Source organism: Onychomys torridus, chromosome 11 (genome assembly GCF_903995425.1).
Source record: "Onychomys torridus chromosome 11, mOncTor1.1, whole genome shotgun sequence".
Lineage (NCBI taxonomy): Eukaryota > Metazoa > Chordata > Mammalia > Rodentia > Cricetidae > Onychomys > Onychomys torridus.
In genome coordinates, this window is record NC_050453.1 from 58,599,601 (window position 1) to 58,616,012 (window position 16,412).

At 41.4% G+C, this 16,412-nt stretch overlaps 1 protein-coding gene across 5 annotated transcripts in view; it reads left to right on the plus strand.

Moving 5' to 3' along the window:
* Ppp1r12b (protein phosphatase 1 regulatory subunit 12B) overlaps nt 1-16,412 on the plus strand; it is a 219,607-nt gene that overhangs the window by 110,052 nt on the left and 93,143 nt on the right. The window contains exon 1 of one of the 5 annotated variants that reach the window (XM_036201909.1): nt 14,640-14,704. The exons of the other annotated variants lie outside the window; for them this stretch is intronic. Within the exon in view, the coding sequence (XP_036057802.1) occupies nt 14,685-14,704 (20 nt within the window). The 5' untranslated portion in view covers nt 14,640-14,684. Of the gene's footprint in view, nt 1-14,639; nt 14,705-16,412 lie in introns of those variants that run through there. 5 annotated transcript variants of the gene reach the window in all.

The window sequence follows — 16,412 nt, forward strand, 5'->3', positions numbered from 1 at the left end:
CAGTAACACAGCTTCACAGAGTTAAAAAAAAAATGCAACATAACAAAAGTAACACACCTTAAAATACTATTCTCCAACAAAAAAGTCTAAATGGTGCTACTATTTTAGATTTCAGGTTGTTTATTTCATTTAATCTTTAAACCCTGCATGCTGTAGGAATCCTGTATCTCAAGATTTTGAGACTGTGTTTTAATGTGGGCTCACTTATCTGTGTCTAACCTCCTTGTCTGTTATAGGCATACCTTAGAGTTATGGTGATACCAAACTACCACAATAAAATGAATGTCACAGTAAAAAAAAAAAAAAGACTATAATAAAGCAAAATTTTGGTTTCCCATTGCATATAAACACAGTGTTTACTATCTTTTATAGTCAATTTTGCCATAGTAATGCCTAAAAATACAATATATGTGACCTTAATTTAAAAATGCTTTATTGGGCTGACAAGATGACTCAGAAGATACAGAGGCACTTGCCACCAAGCCTGGTGACCTGAGCTCCATCCCAAGAACCCATGTGAAAAGGAAAGAACTGACTCCCCAAATTTCCCTCTGACTTCCATACATGTCCTGTGGCATTCCCCCACCCCGAAAATAAATAAATATATTTTTAAAGGTTTTTTAAAACATATTGCTAAATAATATAGCTTTAGTAAGCTGTTATATTTTTGCTAGTGAGGCTATGTTATGTGTATGAGTGTTTGCCTGCATGTCTACATGTGCACCATGTGCATGCCTGGTACCCACAGAAGCCGAGAGAGAATGTCTAATCCCTTAGAATTGCAGTTACACAGATGGTTGTGAGCCCAGGTTCTCTGCAAGAACAGTCAGTGCTCTTAACCACTGAGCCACCCCTCCAGCCTTTAATTCTAGTTCTCTTCTGTGGATGCCACATCGGGAAGTACTGCCTGAAAACTTGAACCCCAAAGAGTGATCCATGGGTTGAAGTCAACCTCTTCCCAAGTCCAGTTAATCCTTTCGTCACCAGTGTTTTTAGTGGTATCTCCAGTCCAGACTCCTTTCTGGAAGATTTTCACTTTGGGTTCCTCCCACAGATCTGGGGAGGAATCACTGTCTGGGTCATCCTTAGTCTTAGAAAATCCATGTCTTAGCTAATGAGACCTATCAGTCAGAATTACTGCGACCCAGGGGCTGCAGAGTAGATGCCGTGTCAGTAGAGGTAAAACACTAATCTCCTCATGTGTCTCCACCCTCCTCCTGGGTGACTAAGTGCAGTGTCAATGAGCAGTAGTATTTTGGAAGGAATCTTTTTTTTTTCCCTGAGTAGTCGTTCTCAACAGCAGGCTTGGAACATTTCTGTAACCATGTTATAAATAGATGTGATGCCGTCCAGGCTTTGTTGTTTCAGTAGAAGGCACACACAAGCAGACTTAATGGGATTCTTAGGTACCCTAGGAAAGTCATAATAGCGAGTGAGCACTGGCTTCACTTGAAGTCATCACTTGCACTAACTGGCCCCTGACTTGAGAGTGTTGTTTGGAGCGGTGCGGACTTTCCCCTTCACCTCCCAAGTTCCCAGAAGACTCCTCACTCGGACATGCTGTCTGCCATGTTGGCAGTCTTGCTTGGTGCAGCTGCGTTCATCAGTGACGCAGCTAATCTCAGAGAATACAACCATCTGCCCTCTTCTGGCATAAAAGTGTACATAGAGCGCGCGCACACACATGTATGTATGTATGTATGTATGTATGTATGTATGTATGTATGTGTGTATACATGTGTGTGTGTGTGTGTGTGTGTGTGTGTGTGTGTAATCTTTTAAAAAAAAGCAACAACAGATGTGAAAGAAGCACATATGGGCGGGAGAATTGCAGCATTAGATGTTCTAGAAGTAAGGTCGCCACAAACATTCCATTTGTAGACACGGTATCTACAGAGACAATCAAATGAAGCATAGCAAACTAGTGACCCATATTTATAGGGTCACACATTGCCCTGGTGTATTTCTAGATACTAGGAGACATTTTTTGTCCTGACAGCAAAGTGAGTGACAGCCTTACCCAGGACCCTTCTTATGCTCTTTCTTTCTCCAGGAAGAGGATCCTAGAAACTCACTCAGCACTTGGGTACTTACTGGAGACAACAGACTAGTGATCTGAGTGTGATGATGTCAGGAACTGACTTTCGTAGGGTATCTCCTTACTCAGGAACACTCTGTTTTTCTTTTTGAGGAAGATGAAAATGCTTTCAGATTTGTTATGGAAATGTCTGCATAACTGAATTACTGAAAACAGCTGAGCAGTACACTTCAAGTACAAATGAACCCTGAAATCTGTAAAGCTGTTTCAAAACATTAGTGTGGTTTAGCTCCAGTGAACAGTTCTGGGAAGGAAGCCTGGATGGTGTCTGCTAAGAGTAATATGGTGAGACTTGAGTCTTAAATTAAAATGTCTATTATCTTTTGCCATTTCTGTTGCTAAATATTGTTATCGGAACATGATTGCACTTTTCCAGAAACAAGAACATTTCTCATGTAATACCTTAACACACCACGTAATGGTTCAGGAGTAGAGACTTATAAAATTCCTCCTCCTCCTCTTCCTCTTGACTACACACTTGTTTAAAAGACAAAACTCTATTCACCAGCATAGCAGAAAGCTCTGGTGACAGTACCCCAATTGCTCAGCCACTTAAGATGGGGGCACACTCACCTAACACCTGCCATTCAGAGCTTGTATCAGCCTTGTTTTTATAGTTAATTTCCTTCTGATGAAGTAGGTTTTTTTAGACCTATACTAGTAACATGTGGGAGGGGCTGAGATGTTGTGCCTTGACTTTTTTTCTGGTAAGGCCCTTTGCACAGGTATGTGGCAAGGTGTGTCCATTGTAGCTCCCCTGGCATGCTTTGGCCACACAGTTGAATCCTTCTTCTGTGGAAATCAGAGGCACAAGAAGTTGCCTGTGTGCTCCAAGAATGGAGTCAAACCCCTGCCATGGGTTTCTAGGGTTCCCATTCTGGCCACTTAGGGCTGCTCAAGATAGCTGAGCGTAGACGTCAGTGCTGGGGTAGAATGGCAGAATCAGCACAGACATTGCTGTGACAGTTGACACCTTAGATTCATGCTTTCAGTTGTTATGACAGTTAACATTTTAGATACATAATACATGCTTTCATGCTGGTCTTCCTCTTCCTTATAGTTCTTTGGAAAGTTAACTTGGTTGTTTTATTGGTGTGATTGGAAAAGGAGGGGGTAAGAATAAGATGCAGGTGTTTAGGATTACTGGCTTAGAATGCACATTTCTTCACATCATAATTAATTTGAACAGGCATAAATATGTAAGGAACATACCCAAGACTCAAAGTAGTACAAGCTAATTAAAAATTTCAAGATCCAGGAAAGCTCTTATCTTTTAAAGATGAAATTAATATTGTGTCTGTTATTCTTAAGTTGGACGCTAATAATACACAGGTATTGGTTGTATTATTTATCTTTTTTATTTGTCTTAAATATTACATAATATAATTTTAACTAAATGAAAATCACTGTCCAAACATTAGGGCAATTACCAAGAAGCTAGGTAGATTGCAATTCAGCTGACCTTCAAACAAAATAAAGACACTAATGATTTGAGGTCTGTGTAAATAAGGCTGTTGATCTATTACCAGATATGAACTTGCTTATAATCATAGCTGGATCCATAATTAATCTTAAATGAAAATAATTTTTTTCTATATGTAAGAAAAAAAATTTCTAATTAATCTTTATGCTCAGAGGAGCAGTTTCTGGACCAAATTGAAAATGGTGCGGAGCCAGGCCACTTTGAAGCACTGCTGATTGATTCATTAGTTCTGCAAAGAAATTCCTCTTTAGTCGCTTTTCCATTTTTACTTGTGTTTGTTTGGTTATTAAGATGGAGTCCCACCATGTACACCAAACTGGCCAAAAAATAGTGATCCTCCTGCCTCAACCCCAAGTGCAAACCACTGTACCCAGCCTTCATCAGATTCTTTAAATCTACTTACTTATCTAGAACTTTTCTCCCAGTCATTGTTACCCATCCTTCTCTTCCACCAATAGTTTGTGCCTCTGCTTAGAGTATTACTTTGCTCACATGAAAAATTGACATTTCTTCCCTAATTGTCTATACAGAGCCTCCTCCATCTCACATTTTTTAATTTAACAGGCAATGACCTGTTCATGCCATAAGAACTCCTTCATCTTCCTTCTTTCTTTCTTTCTTTCTTTCTTTCTTTCTTTCTTTCTTTCTTTCTTTCTTTCTTTCTTTATGGCTTTCCATGTTTTTTATTATATTTTTATTATTTAAAATAATTTTTACCCCTTACCAGCTGTAACACTCAGGAAAGTTACCCTGTACCCCACTTGGGCAGCACAGCAGAGCTGACCCTATTGATAAGGTACAGGTGAACTGGCCCAAGAATCTGAGTGTGGGAGATCTGACCCTGTCCCTCATCTGCCATATTGTGGTATGGGCAGGGAAGAGATGTCTGCTCCCCCACACCTGTCATAAGAGCAGGAGAGCTGGTCCTTCCCCTCACCTGCTGCAGCACTCAGAGATTGGACCCTTCACCTTGCCTGGGCAACACAGTAGAGCTGGCCCTGATGGTCCAGGTGTGGGAATGCCAACCCGGAGGGTGTGAAAGCAGGAGAAATGAACCCACCCCTTGCTCATTGCTGGGGCAATGTTGGAGAGCTCACCCTGGTGGTGAGGATGGGGGAGAACTGGCAGGCTGACCAACCTACCACTACCCAGGCCTGGAACCAGGGTTACATGTTGGCCCACCTGAACATCCACCCCATCTATGATCAGTGGGAGCACATAAAGGGGCAAGTCCTGCAGACCCAAAGCTGCAGGATCTCCACAACACAGGGCAACAACAGGATATCCAAGAGGAGTCAAGTGAGAACCCAGCATCGATAGTGTAGCAGAAACCAGAGGCCTCAAAGCAGACCAATGACTCTGCAATGAACACTTGCAAGTAAAGACAAATAGATAAAAGGGTTTACTGTGGGACTCACTGTATCACACTGCAGCTTCCATGATGGGATTTCTTAAATTTTATTTTATTGGGGGGGTGTTGCAATGGCAGAGGGTGGATACAAAGGGAAGATGAATGGGATTGAGAAGAATGATGTGAAATACACAAAGAATAAAAAGAAAATTTTAAAAATTAAAAAATAATTTTTAAATTTACATATATTTTGATTATATTTTCCCCTCCCCCAGTCCTTCCATCCTTTCTCCCTCCCAACCCACTCAACTTTTAAGTTCTTTCTCAAAAAAACAATAACCCAATACAGCAACAAAACCAAGAAAACAAAACCACACACAAAAAGAAATAAAAAATGCTAGACTGCAACCAAATAAAAGCACACACACAAAACTATGGAGTCCATTTATGTTGGTCAACTACTCCTGAATATGAGGCCTGTTCTGGAGTGGTTGATATGCACATGGTCACTTTATTGAAGAGAACTGACTTTCCCTCTCCCAGCAGGTGTAAGTGACAGTTCAGTTGTTAACCTTGACCCTAGTGGCTAGGTTTTCATTCATTCATTCTTAAAAAACAAACTAAGGGAATACAAGAACTATCACACTGAAATTGAACAAGACAAGCCAACAAAAGGAAAAGAGCCCAAGAGAAGGCTGAGACCCACTTGTTTGCACACTCAGGAATCCTATAAAAAACACTGAACTGAAAGCTGTAATATATAGGCCAAGAACCTGGTGCAGACCTGTGTAGGCCCTGTGTTTGCTGCTTCAATTTCTGTGAGGTCATATGAGCTTTGCTCAGTTGATATACAGGACCTTGTTCCCTGGCGTGTTCCATTCCCTCTGCTCTTACACTCTTTCCACCTTCTCTTCTTCAGGGTTCCCTGAGCTCTGAAGAGAGGGAATGTGATGAAGAGAGATCATTAGCGCTGAGTGTTCTAAGGCATTTCACTCTCTGTACAATGTCTGGCTCTGGGTCTCTATTTGTTCCCATCTGCTTCAGGAAGAAACTTTCCTGATGATGGCTGAACAAGGTACTGGTCTATGAATATAGCAGAATATCATCAGTAGTCATTTTATTACTACAGAGTTTTTTTTGTAGACTATTATTATTTGGTTTTAACCTAGGTTCCTGGGCTATCTAGTTTCAAGTTCTTGATCATCCATGCAGTGTTGGGTATAGTTTCCTACTTGTAGAGTGGGCTTGCAAAAGTCAAATCAGTTATTGGTTGGTTACTCCCATAAGCTTTGTGCCACTATTGCCCAAGCTTATTTTTCAGGAAGTACACCATTGTAAATAAAGGGTTTGTGGCTGGATTGGTGTTTAAGTGTCTCTTTTGAGAGTGTAGAGAATATGTTCCTGTACCAAAGATGCTGGCATGTAGGGGTAAAGGCTCTATTGTAGACACCAGTTCGACATCCCCGTCTTCAATGAATTGTGCAGGTACTGTCTTCAGCAGTGGTGCCTTGCTGTCAGTTTGTAGAGAACAACCTGTCTTGGTAACAGCCTGGGTTGTTTGGAGATTTCCATGGGGCCTCTTTGACCAACAACTTGATTAGAGGTACCCCAGTTCCAGTACTGAAAGCTTCACTTGGTGACAAGAGATGGCCAGTTGGGACTCTTTCTCCATTGTTTGATGATTTCATTTAGATTACCTTCATATATGTATATATTTTAGGAAGTTTCTACTGTATTAGGTTCCCATAATACCCCTCAAATGGCCCCTAATTTTAGATGTCTCTCCCTGTGTTTCCTCCCACAAACCCATCCACCCTCCCCCTCTCCACTTGATCCTCCCATTCCAGCCCACCATCCAGCCATAACTATTTTATTTCCTTTCCTAATGAGCTCTAGCTGTCCCCTCCAGTCTAGTGGTTCTCAACCTGTGGGTCGCAACCCCTTGGCTGGTGGTTAAGCGACCCTTTCACATGGGGTCATATATCAGATGCCCTGCATATCATATACTTACATTATATATGGCTAAAGGATGTTGAACATTTCTTTAAGTGTTTCTCAGCCATTCGAGTTTCCTCTATTGAGAATTCTCTGTTTAAATCTGTGCCCCATTTTCAATTGGGTTATTTGCTTTCTTGATATGTACTTTCTTGAGTTCTTTATGTATTTTCGATATTAGTTCTCTCTCAGATGTGTAGTTGGTGAAAATCTTTTCCCATTGTATAGGCTGCTGCTCTGTCCAAAAGATGGTGTCTTTCACTGTGCAGAAGCTTTTCAGTTTCACGAGGTCCCATTTATTAATTGTTGATCATAGAGCCTGTGCCAATGGTGTTCTGTTCAGAAAGTCTTTTTCTGTGCCAACAAGAGCCCTTCATTTTAAATCTACTGTTCACTGCTTTGCTCCCTAGCTCCAGGCTGAAGCCAGAATTCTCTCCAGTGTTCTTTGCTATCACAGTTCTTAGGACTGATTTGACCAGTTAAATGGTATGCTGTTGCTTTTTGTCTCTGCATTGTGAACTTGTGAACTGTTGCTTTTTATAGAGTTTTCTTCATATCACAGAGCCTCATACATAGATGTTAGATCAATGGTTTTTGTTTTTGTTGTTGTTGTTGTTTTATTTTTTAATAAAATTGTAGTGATCTTTCCTGCCCTTAAGGTGGCAGCAAAGGAATGTCAGTGGATCTACTTGAATGCATGACCTCAAAGATTCTAGTTTGTGTTTGGATCAATTTTCCGATGAGCACATCTTCTCTATTCCATTTTAGGTGTTGTAATATAGGGGATACAGGTAGCTTCTAGCACACAAAAAGCCCTTGTGGATTTCCAGGTACTTCCTCAGAGGACAGCAACAGGCACAGGGTAAAAAGCTCCCTGGATTGTAAGCAGGATGCATACTTTACCTTTCCAAAAGCAGTTGATGCCTTCACAGGCAAGCTGTGTAACCTCTCCAGTCTGGGCTTCACCACTGGCTAACTAGCGGAGTTAGTGATTATATAGATAGTATTAGATGCCAAAATTATGGGATCCTAAGTTATCAGTGACTGTCTAATGAGCAACAGTGTGCTTTGGTGTTGTGCTAAGAGCTATAGGTATGGTAGGAAAGGGATATGCCATACCTTGTACTCTCAGTATTGGGGATCTCTAATATACTCATTATCTCCTTTAGTTCAACAGTGTGTTCCAGAAAATATATTAGGATTTCAGAAAAAAACCAAGGTCAATGATGGAGGATAGTATAGCTAGAATAGGCTTGATGGAGGTGGGTTTTGAGTGAGCTTTTATATATATGAAAAGATTAGGTAGATTTAAAAAATTAATGTTTTGAAAGTTTGTTATATGCCCAGACAGTCCCCCCTCCCCATAGTACATGTAAAAATTAAAGCTCAGATAGATTAAAGAACTTTTGAATGATCAAAATTAGTAATGAAAAAGCAAGGATTTAAAACCAGGTCTTTAGCACTCAACTGCCATTATTTGACTTAGAAGCATCACACAAAGGCATCTAAGAGGTTAAGCTTAGCTGGACCATTCCATACCACGAGTTTGACACTACAAGCCTGATGAGCAGATCTCTTGATGTCTTTCAAAGGACCATAATACTTCAAGGAAAAGAGTATTAGGGGAGCTGTCACTTCTGAAAACACAGCAAATGGAAACTTTCTATCTTCTTTCAAATCTGATGGGAAATGAAGGGCTTCTGAGAATCAAAAGACAAGTTGCCATGTACAGTATTGGGTGAGGATGCTGGTTATAAGAATTTTATCTTTGGCAGAGTCCTGGAGATTGGGTGACATTTCTGTTTAAGAAGTATTTACAAATAGGGCTTAGCTGACAGCAATGACCTGGACTCTTCTCCAAACAACACCCTTTCTTCCTTGGGTCTTAAGATAACTCTGGGCAATATATTTACCTACCTCTCTGATTCATTTCCTCTTAGGAAATCTCTCTCTTCTAACCTGAGGTGGGTAAGACGGAGCGTGTGATTCACAGTCCCCATGCACTGGTGCTGAAAATGGTCCACTGATCACTGACATGTAAATAAAATGAAGGGATGCCTCAAGGATCCTTCAGGAACCACATTCCATTATAGTGAAACCAATTGTGTTTAAAACAACTCTTAGCACACACAGGTCATAAATAATGGGAAGCAAAACCACAAGTTCAGTTGCTCTCTGACAGAAGTGTACTCTGCACAGACGTGACTTGCCCTTGGAAACACACTTCTTTCCCATCTTAGGACTCACCTTGGCCCCACACTGCGCTCTGACGTTACCAAGCCCATCCTTTTTAGCTGTTGTCGGTCTTGAAAAAGACCTCTAATTTCACTTTATCCACTTCCTAGCTTCTTACTCACTCTTCAGCCTATAAAAATAGAAATTCTGCTCCACCAGCCAGCCCAGTGACACTGCTCTGGCAAAGGCCATGTCCTTAACAATTTAATTCCATGGTCATCTCTTCTTTTACCTTGAACTCTCAACAGCACTTTATGAAATTCACTGCTGTTTTTAAAAGTTGTCATGACCTCTCATACCGTTCTTTCCTGTCTCCCTTTGCCATTCTGAAGTTCCTTCTTTGTGTCTTTTGAGTTCCTGTTTCTTCTGTACATGCAAGCATCTTCCCAGGGGTCTCCCTCTTTAACAGATCTGCTCCAGTTGCTTCAGCTGTCAGTTCTGTCCTGGATCTCTTGGTGCTCTTCATAACACATGCAAGGTGTAGGGAAATGTTTGACTTCCTAGGCATGCCACAGGAGGATCATCTGTGGCCATTGTTTCCTTCCCCTCTGCCCGTCCCCCTTCCTTCTCCATCTGTTTCAAGTATCATTACAGGTATTTCTCTTAGGGTTCTCGGTTCCCTAAAGAAAAAGGGTAGCAGCAAGCCAAACTAAACCATTTATCCCTCTGGCCTTTAAAACAGAGAAAGTCTCTTCTTATGTGGTTTTTAAAAATGTTATCCTGCATATGTGCTACCAAATTGAGAAATTCAGAGATCAAACAAGAAGAGCTTGCTGACAGAGAACCAAAGCAAACCCTTGCCAGAAGCCTTCTCCATCTCAGCTCTCTCAGCCTGTGAGCAAGTCGCTTCTTCCTTCTGTCTGCGGATGTTGCCTAGTGGTGGAGTACCTGCTTGGCATGTACAAGGCCCTGAAGTTGATGCCCAAACCAAAAATCCTTCCATTCTCCCCTCTCCTCCATCTGTAGCGCTCTCTGTTAACTCAAGCCCTTAAGTTTGTGTTCTGCAGATACGGCCAGGCCACTGACTTCTGCTTCAAATCAGAAACTGCGCCCCAGGAAATGGCCCCACCCCCTTTTTTTAGGAAGCCTCTTACTTCTTAGGTCCTGATCATTGCTTTCCTGTGGTGTTTCATTCCTTGGCCCCTCAAATAATGTAAGGTTTTCTCTCCAGAAGACTCTTTGGCAGTTTTCTCTTAAATCCTGATTATCACTGTGTACATCTCCCCATAGATCCTGCTCAAGATCAGGCCTTCTTCATTTTTATATATGGTGTCCAGGGTAGATAAAACAAAAGATAAGGTAGGAAAATGTCTAGAAAGAATGAAAAAGAGAATAAATGAACCCACACACTACCAGATGAACTAAGAAGTAGGAAATTACCAAAGGAATAGGAATTTATACATAATAAGGAACATAACTGTACTCACCCAGATTCCATGTTTCATGTAGAACCTTAATTCCTTTCGCTAATGGTTTGGAGTACCCATTACAGAGTAGGCACAATGCTGTCTCCTAATGTTGTAATGACAGAATAATGCCCGCATTCTTAGGACTTTAGAGGGGTGGTTAGCATTGGATGGATGAAGTGCAAGGGATCTCCATTCACTAGACTTGAGCTCACTGTTGAAGTCTACATGTGGGACAGTGGCATTTGGCATGTGTTGGAGGGCACCTGTGCTTCCCATGTGATTACCAAGTATAGTCCATAAAGCTTTAGATGTAAACACAAACCCTATTGTGTATGTTCAGTCTCAAACCCAGGACAATCTGGCTAACTGAGGTGCCTATTAATATATCAAAATGGACTCTGGCCACCAGTCTCCCTCAGCCCCTGCCTGTTACTGAGTCCTCCCGCCTGGCGTACCTCACCTGGACAAGCCCTTCCCCCAGCTGCTCTTCCCTATGTAACCTCAGCCACTTTGGCTACCAGCCCTTCTGGCCTCTTGGCCACCACTGATGGTTCCTGCTCTCCAGGCCTCTTGGCTCTTGGCTCTTCCTTTCCCCTACTCCTTCTCCTCACATGGCCCATCCAGTCTGCGGTCATGTTCTCTGTGGACTCCTCCAGATGCCTCTGCCTTTGCCTGCGCTCTCCCTTACAGCTCTAATAAAAACTTCAAACCCTGAGGAGGAACCATGTCCTCCTTTTAGTCTTTTCATTCAGTGTATATTCTATTACTCGAAACAGTCCTTTGTAGATGAAAGGCCAGTTGTTTCTTTCTTGTCAGACAGATGCTCATTCTACCACAGGCTAGTTTTGAACTTGTGACAAGACTTTTTGCCTCAGTCCTCTATTGTTCCCCTAGTGCTAAGATTACAGGTATGAGCCACTACATTAGGCTTAATTATAAGTTTTTCAAACCTAAAATCTTTTAACCATTGGCTTATAAAGTGTTCCGGAGTGACCTTATTTTGATAAAACAATGCATATTCTCACCACCAGCAAGACCATTGCTAACATCTATACATGTTCTAGTTATGTCATGATATGTATAGTTTTTTTCTTATAAAAATTATTAAACAGCTTAAGTATGCAACCTCAGACAAGGCCATATCCCAGCATCCTGCTGTATTTTCCTCAATTCTTTTCAAAGAAAGCATCAAGAATGTGGTTGAAGAACTCCTGAATCTCTCTCCCCTGGCGCCCTCCCTGACTCCCACCCTGAAAGCAGCCCACTTGGGAATGTAGTGTTTGTCATCTCACATGTTCATACACAGGCTTCTCACGGGTTCACACTTCATATGTGCTGAATCACTCCTGACATTCCGCAACTTGCTGTTTCCCTCGCCATTGTTTTTTCCCTCTAAATGTTTATTTTAGTTCATTACATGACTATACTATGATCCATTGTTTTCTCTGTTAATGGACATTGAAGGGCTTTCTCTCTCTCATGATACTAATGATAATACTGCTGTGTGTACCCTTGTTCATATTCTTTGTATAAATATGCAAGAGTTTCTCATGGGTAGTTAGTTCTTCCTAAAAGGGAATTATGAGTCTAAATGGTGAGTGCATATTTCTCTCTTATTTACAACAGGGTTATATTTGAAACATTCTGTTAGGTTTTTCTTTTTTTTTTTTTTTTTTTTTTTTTTTTTTTTTTTTTTTGCCAATCAAAGAAAGATAAAGTAGCTTCGCTCTGTTTTAAGCTGGCATTTTCTAGCTACTAGTGAAACACTTGGTCTTTTGTTTACAGGCTTTTCTGGTTTCCTGTTTCTTTAACTTTCTTGAATGTGTATTTAGTAATTTGACATTGTTTTTGTTGTTCTTGTTTTAGTTGATTAAGTTCAGGTGTTTTCTGCTTTGTGCATCTGTAATACTTTTTAGTTTATCTGGTAATGCTTATGTAAATTTTATCATATAGATACTTAATAATTTTTCTGTCATCCTTCCCATTAAGATTTGAGTTGCCAGGAGGTGGTGGCACATGTCTTTAATCCCTTCCCTTGGGTGGCAGAGGATGGTAGATCTCTGTGAGTTCAAGGCCAGCCTAGTCTACAATGTGAGTCCCAGGACAGCCAGGGATACACAAAGAAACCCTGTCTTGAAAAGCAAAAACAAAAAAAAAATTGATTTCTGTGTGTCTAGAATTTGTTGGCTTTCTTATTTTAAGCAGTAAACCAGTGATGGTACCCTGCTCTGTTCTGTATTCAGTGATAAATGTTGGAAACAGTTGGTCAGGTCTCGATGGTATAGCCTGTGGGTATACAGTAGAGCAGCACGCACTGGCCTTGTTGGCACATGAATCTGTCATTCTTGGCATCACTAACACCTGCTGTGACCAATGAACTAATTGTAAAGTGACCTACATAAGTAAAGCACTGTCATTTGTGAAAGTGGCTTTGGCTCTGAACACTGGCATGTTTTTTATTGAGCAAATGTTCAGAAGGAGGAGAACTCAAGATTATACTCTGCTGATTGAAGGTAGGTCACAAATGTAGTCCTGTTGGCCATGTACAGCAAAAAGAGTTCTCTGAGCTCTAGGTTAGAGCGGTAAGACTTGGAGGCTAGAATTAGGTCTCTACAGAGTTTCTCTGTGAATGGCCAGGTAGTAAACATTTTAGACTTTGAAGGACATGTGGTTTCTGTTGTGTATGCTAATGTCTGCAGTGCAGTGTGGCAGCCATGGGTTCATAGCCTTGCCTTGATGCTCATCAATGACTGCTTGAGCGCTGTAGGGTACACATAGCTTAAAGATTTATCTTCTGATCCTTTACTCCAAGAATGTGCTATAGTCAAGGGCTGAAGATTCCACACTGTTGACATTTAGGGCCAGATAATTCTGCCTTCCTTGTGGAATGGGACATGCAAAATTGTCCCTGATAGTACCAGTCTAGAAGATTTGGAAATGCCCCCTCCTTGTTCTCTCTGTAGCTGTCTTTCTTTCCCTTTGTGGTTACTGGAGTGATAGAGAGGTTTCCTTGCTTGAACTTCAGCTCTGACATCAGTGCTGAGTAAGAGTCCACAATGGCACATAATCCCTAGAATGCAGTTATACTAAACTGTGAAATCAGACCATACCTTAATATATAGCATATGCTAGTGTGCTGGTCAGTTATTTGTGCCATTGACACAAACCTAGACAATGCCCGGGAAAAGGGAATCCCATCAGATAGGCCTGTAGACATTGCTAAATGATTGATGAGGGCCTGTCCCACTGAAGACAGTGCCACCCCAGAGCAGGTGGTCCTGGGTGGTATAAGAAAGGTAGATGTATGAAGAAGGCCGGGGAGCAAGCCAGTGAGCACCACTCCTCTATAGCCTCTGCTATAGTACCTGCTTCTGGGTTCGTGCCTCGAGTTCCTGTCTGGCTTCCCTAGATAGTAGACTGTAACCTGTAAGCTAATAAACCCTTTCCCCCAAAAGTTGCAGAAAGCAAACTTAGATGTGGAAATCTTCCTGATCTTGTAGCTTCTCAGCCTGAGAAGTGCTTACAGTCTTCTCCTATCCAGGTTTAACCCCTTTATGCAGAGTTGAACTTGTCTTTGCGTTCCTGTCATGTGTTCTCTCTTATCTGTCTCTTTTCCTCTCTTGGTATGTGCCAGCTGGCTGGGCCCAGGCCTCCAGTGAGGCAGTATTTACAGCTCACTTGAGTGGATGCCGCATCTAGGGTAGCCCAAGGGCAGATGAAATAGCATCCAGAATAGGAATGCTGCACCTCTCTGCTCTGTCTTCTTTCAAATAAGGAAGAATTCCTCTCCCTCTGTCAAATGACAAGGAGTATTGATTGGTTTGGTACAGTATATAAAAATATGCATATAATGGAATGGTATTTTGGGAACTATTAGCAGCATTGGCTTGCTGAGCCCCAAGATTTTGCCCTCCTCCCCCCTTCCTTTCCCTCCTTCCTAGTAACAGCTTCTTAGCAAATTACAAGCTCTGCCTCTGGCTTGCTGGGTAGCAGTGGCAGAGCAAGCTTTCTCCAGTTTCCAAGGGAGACGGATGCTGAGACTGCAGTGTTTCCCAGCAGCCACTTACCTTTCTTGCTGTTCATCTCCATGCATGTTTTGACCTTCATTCTGCTATGCAGGCCTGCACAAGGAGGTAACAGTCTGTTTTCTTGGACTTCTGTGTTGAGGGGGGTAAAGGGAAAGCAGGGTGGTATAGGTAAAGGCATTTGGAGACAGCAGAATATCAATACTGAAATTAGAAAAAAGGGGGCTCTGGGGTACTCTGTTCTGTGAGTGTCTTCCTGTTTGCTGTACCCATAAACACCCTGAAGGTGGGAACCCCAGCATTAGCTCATAAAACTGGAAATTACTGCATATAAAAGCATAAGGTTATAGTAATATTGTCTGTGGGAAGCACAGGAACTTGGAGAAGAAAATATAATCAATTGCTTTCACTCTGTCTTCATGAATTTTGTTAGGTGTGTGTTATACACGTTTAAGGAGAGAGCTGAGAATATACCTTTTCAGTATATTCTCAGGACTCCAGAGCTGTGCTTCCGAGTGTCATAGTCAGTATTCCTGTCAGTATTTAAATTCAGTGACAAGTAAGTTAAAAGTAATGTCCTCTGTTGCACTAGCTGCATTTAAAATGTTGAGGAGCCACATGTGGCTTCTGGCTCCTATATTAGACTGGATATTGGGCATTCCCATTGTTATGCAAAGTTCCATTGAAGGAACTAAAGAAAGTGATCCATAGACTATGGAAAACTTAGTACAATCAACTGTCATCTGTATCACGAGTTTTGAATCTGGATTCAACCAACTCTGGGTTGAAAATATTCAGGAGGAAAAAATATATCTGTTCTTAACAGATAATTTTCTCTTGCCATTCCTTAGCTAACATCGTAAAACTACCAGTATCATAGCTTTTACATGGTATTGAGCGATGGAAGTAAGCTAGAGATATTTTAAGGTATATATATATATATAAAGAAGATATAATATATCTGAAAATGCTATATGGTTTTATGTAAGAGACTTGAGCACTCATGGCTTTGGGTATGGGGAGGGGTGCTGGAAGCAACCCCCTGGAATAATTAGAGATGACTGTATTTGGCCAGACCAATGAATAGGCTTTTAGCAAGAAGATGTAAAGGCCTTTTGTCCACAGTCAGCATAAATATGGATTCACTATGGTTACAGATGACCGAAGTCTTGAAAAACACCTTGCCTGCTACTTTATTTTGTGACTGAGAATACTAAGATCCTAAGAGACTGAAGGGGAACCCAGCAGTCTTTTTGGCCTCCCATTCCGTTCTGTGTCAGGTCACACCTGACTGATTACAGAGCCAATTGCATCCTCCAAAGGAGAATCTAGTCCCTGAGATTATTTTATTTTTATGGTTTGTTCACAGCAGCCTTATGACATTTGATGGCAACTTCTGCAAATGTAAAAGCCAGACTGTTCAGTATGGCAAACTTTAGAGAGCGGTCAGGATGCCAGAGGAAGGCCAGGGGAAGACATCTGCCTCCATCTACTCACTCCAGCTGCTCATAGAATTGGAGAAAGACATGTCTTGCTCCTTAATCCATGTAGCTGGAATGTCACTATGCTTTGGGAAAGAAACAAATGGTTTTCATTGTTGAATAAAGTAAGGCAAGTTCTGGGTGCAGGAGAGCATCGTGATAATGTCTTTTGGTGAATGACCATGTGATATTGAATATTTTAATGCTGGGGGAGGGCTTGATTGACTCATCTGCAAGGTAGGGATAATTTTATTATCTCTACCCAGAATCTTAGAACTAGATCACATTTCAAAGTCCTTTAGGCATTGGTCTACTGAAAATAACTACTAAGCTGG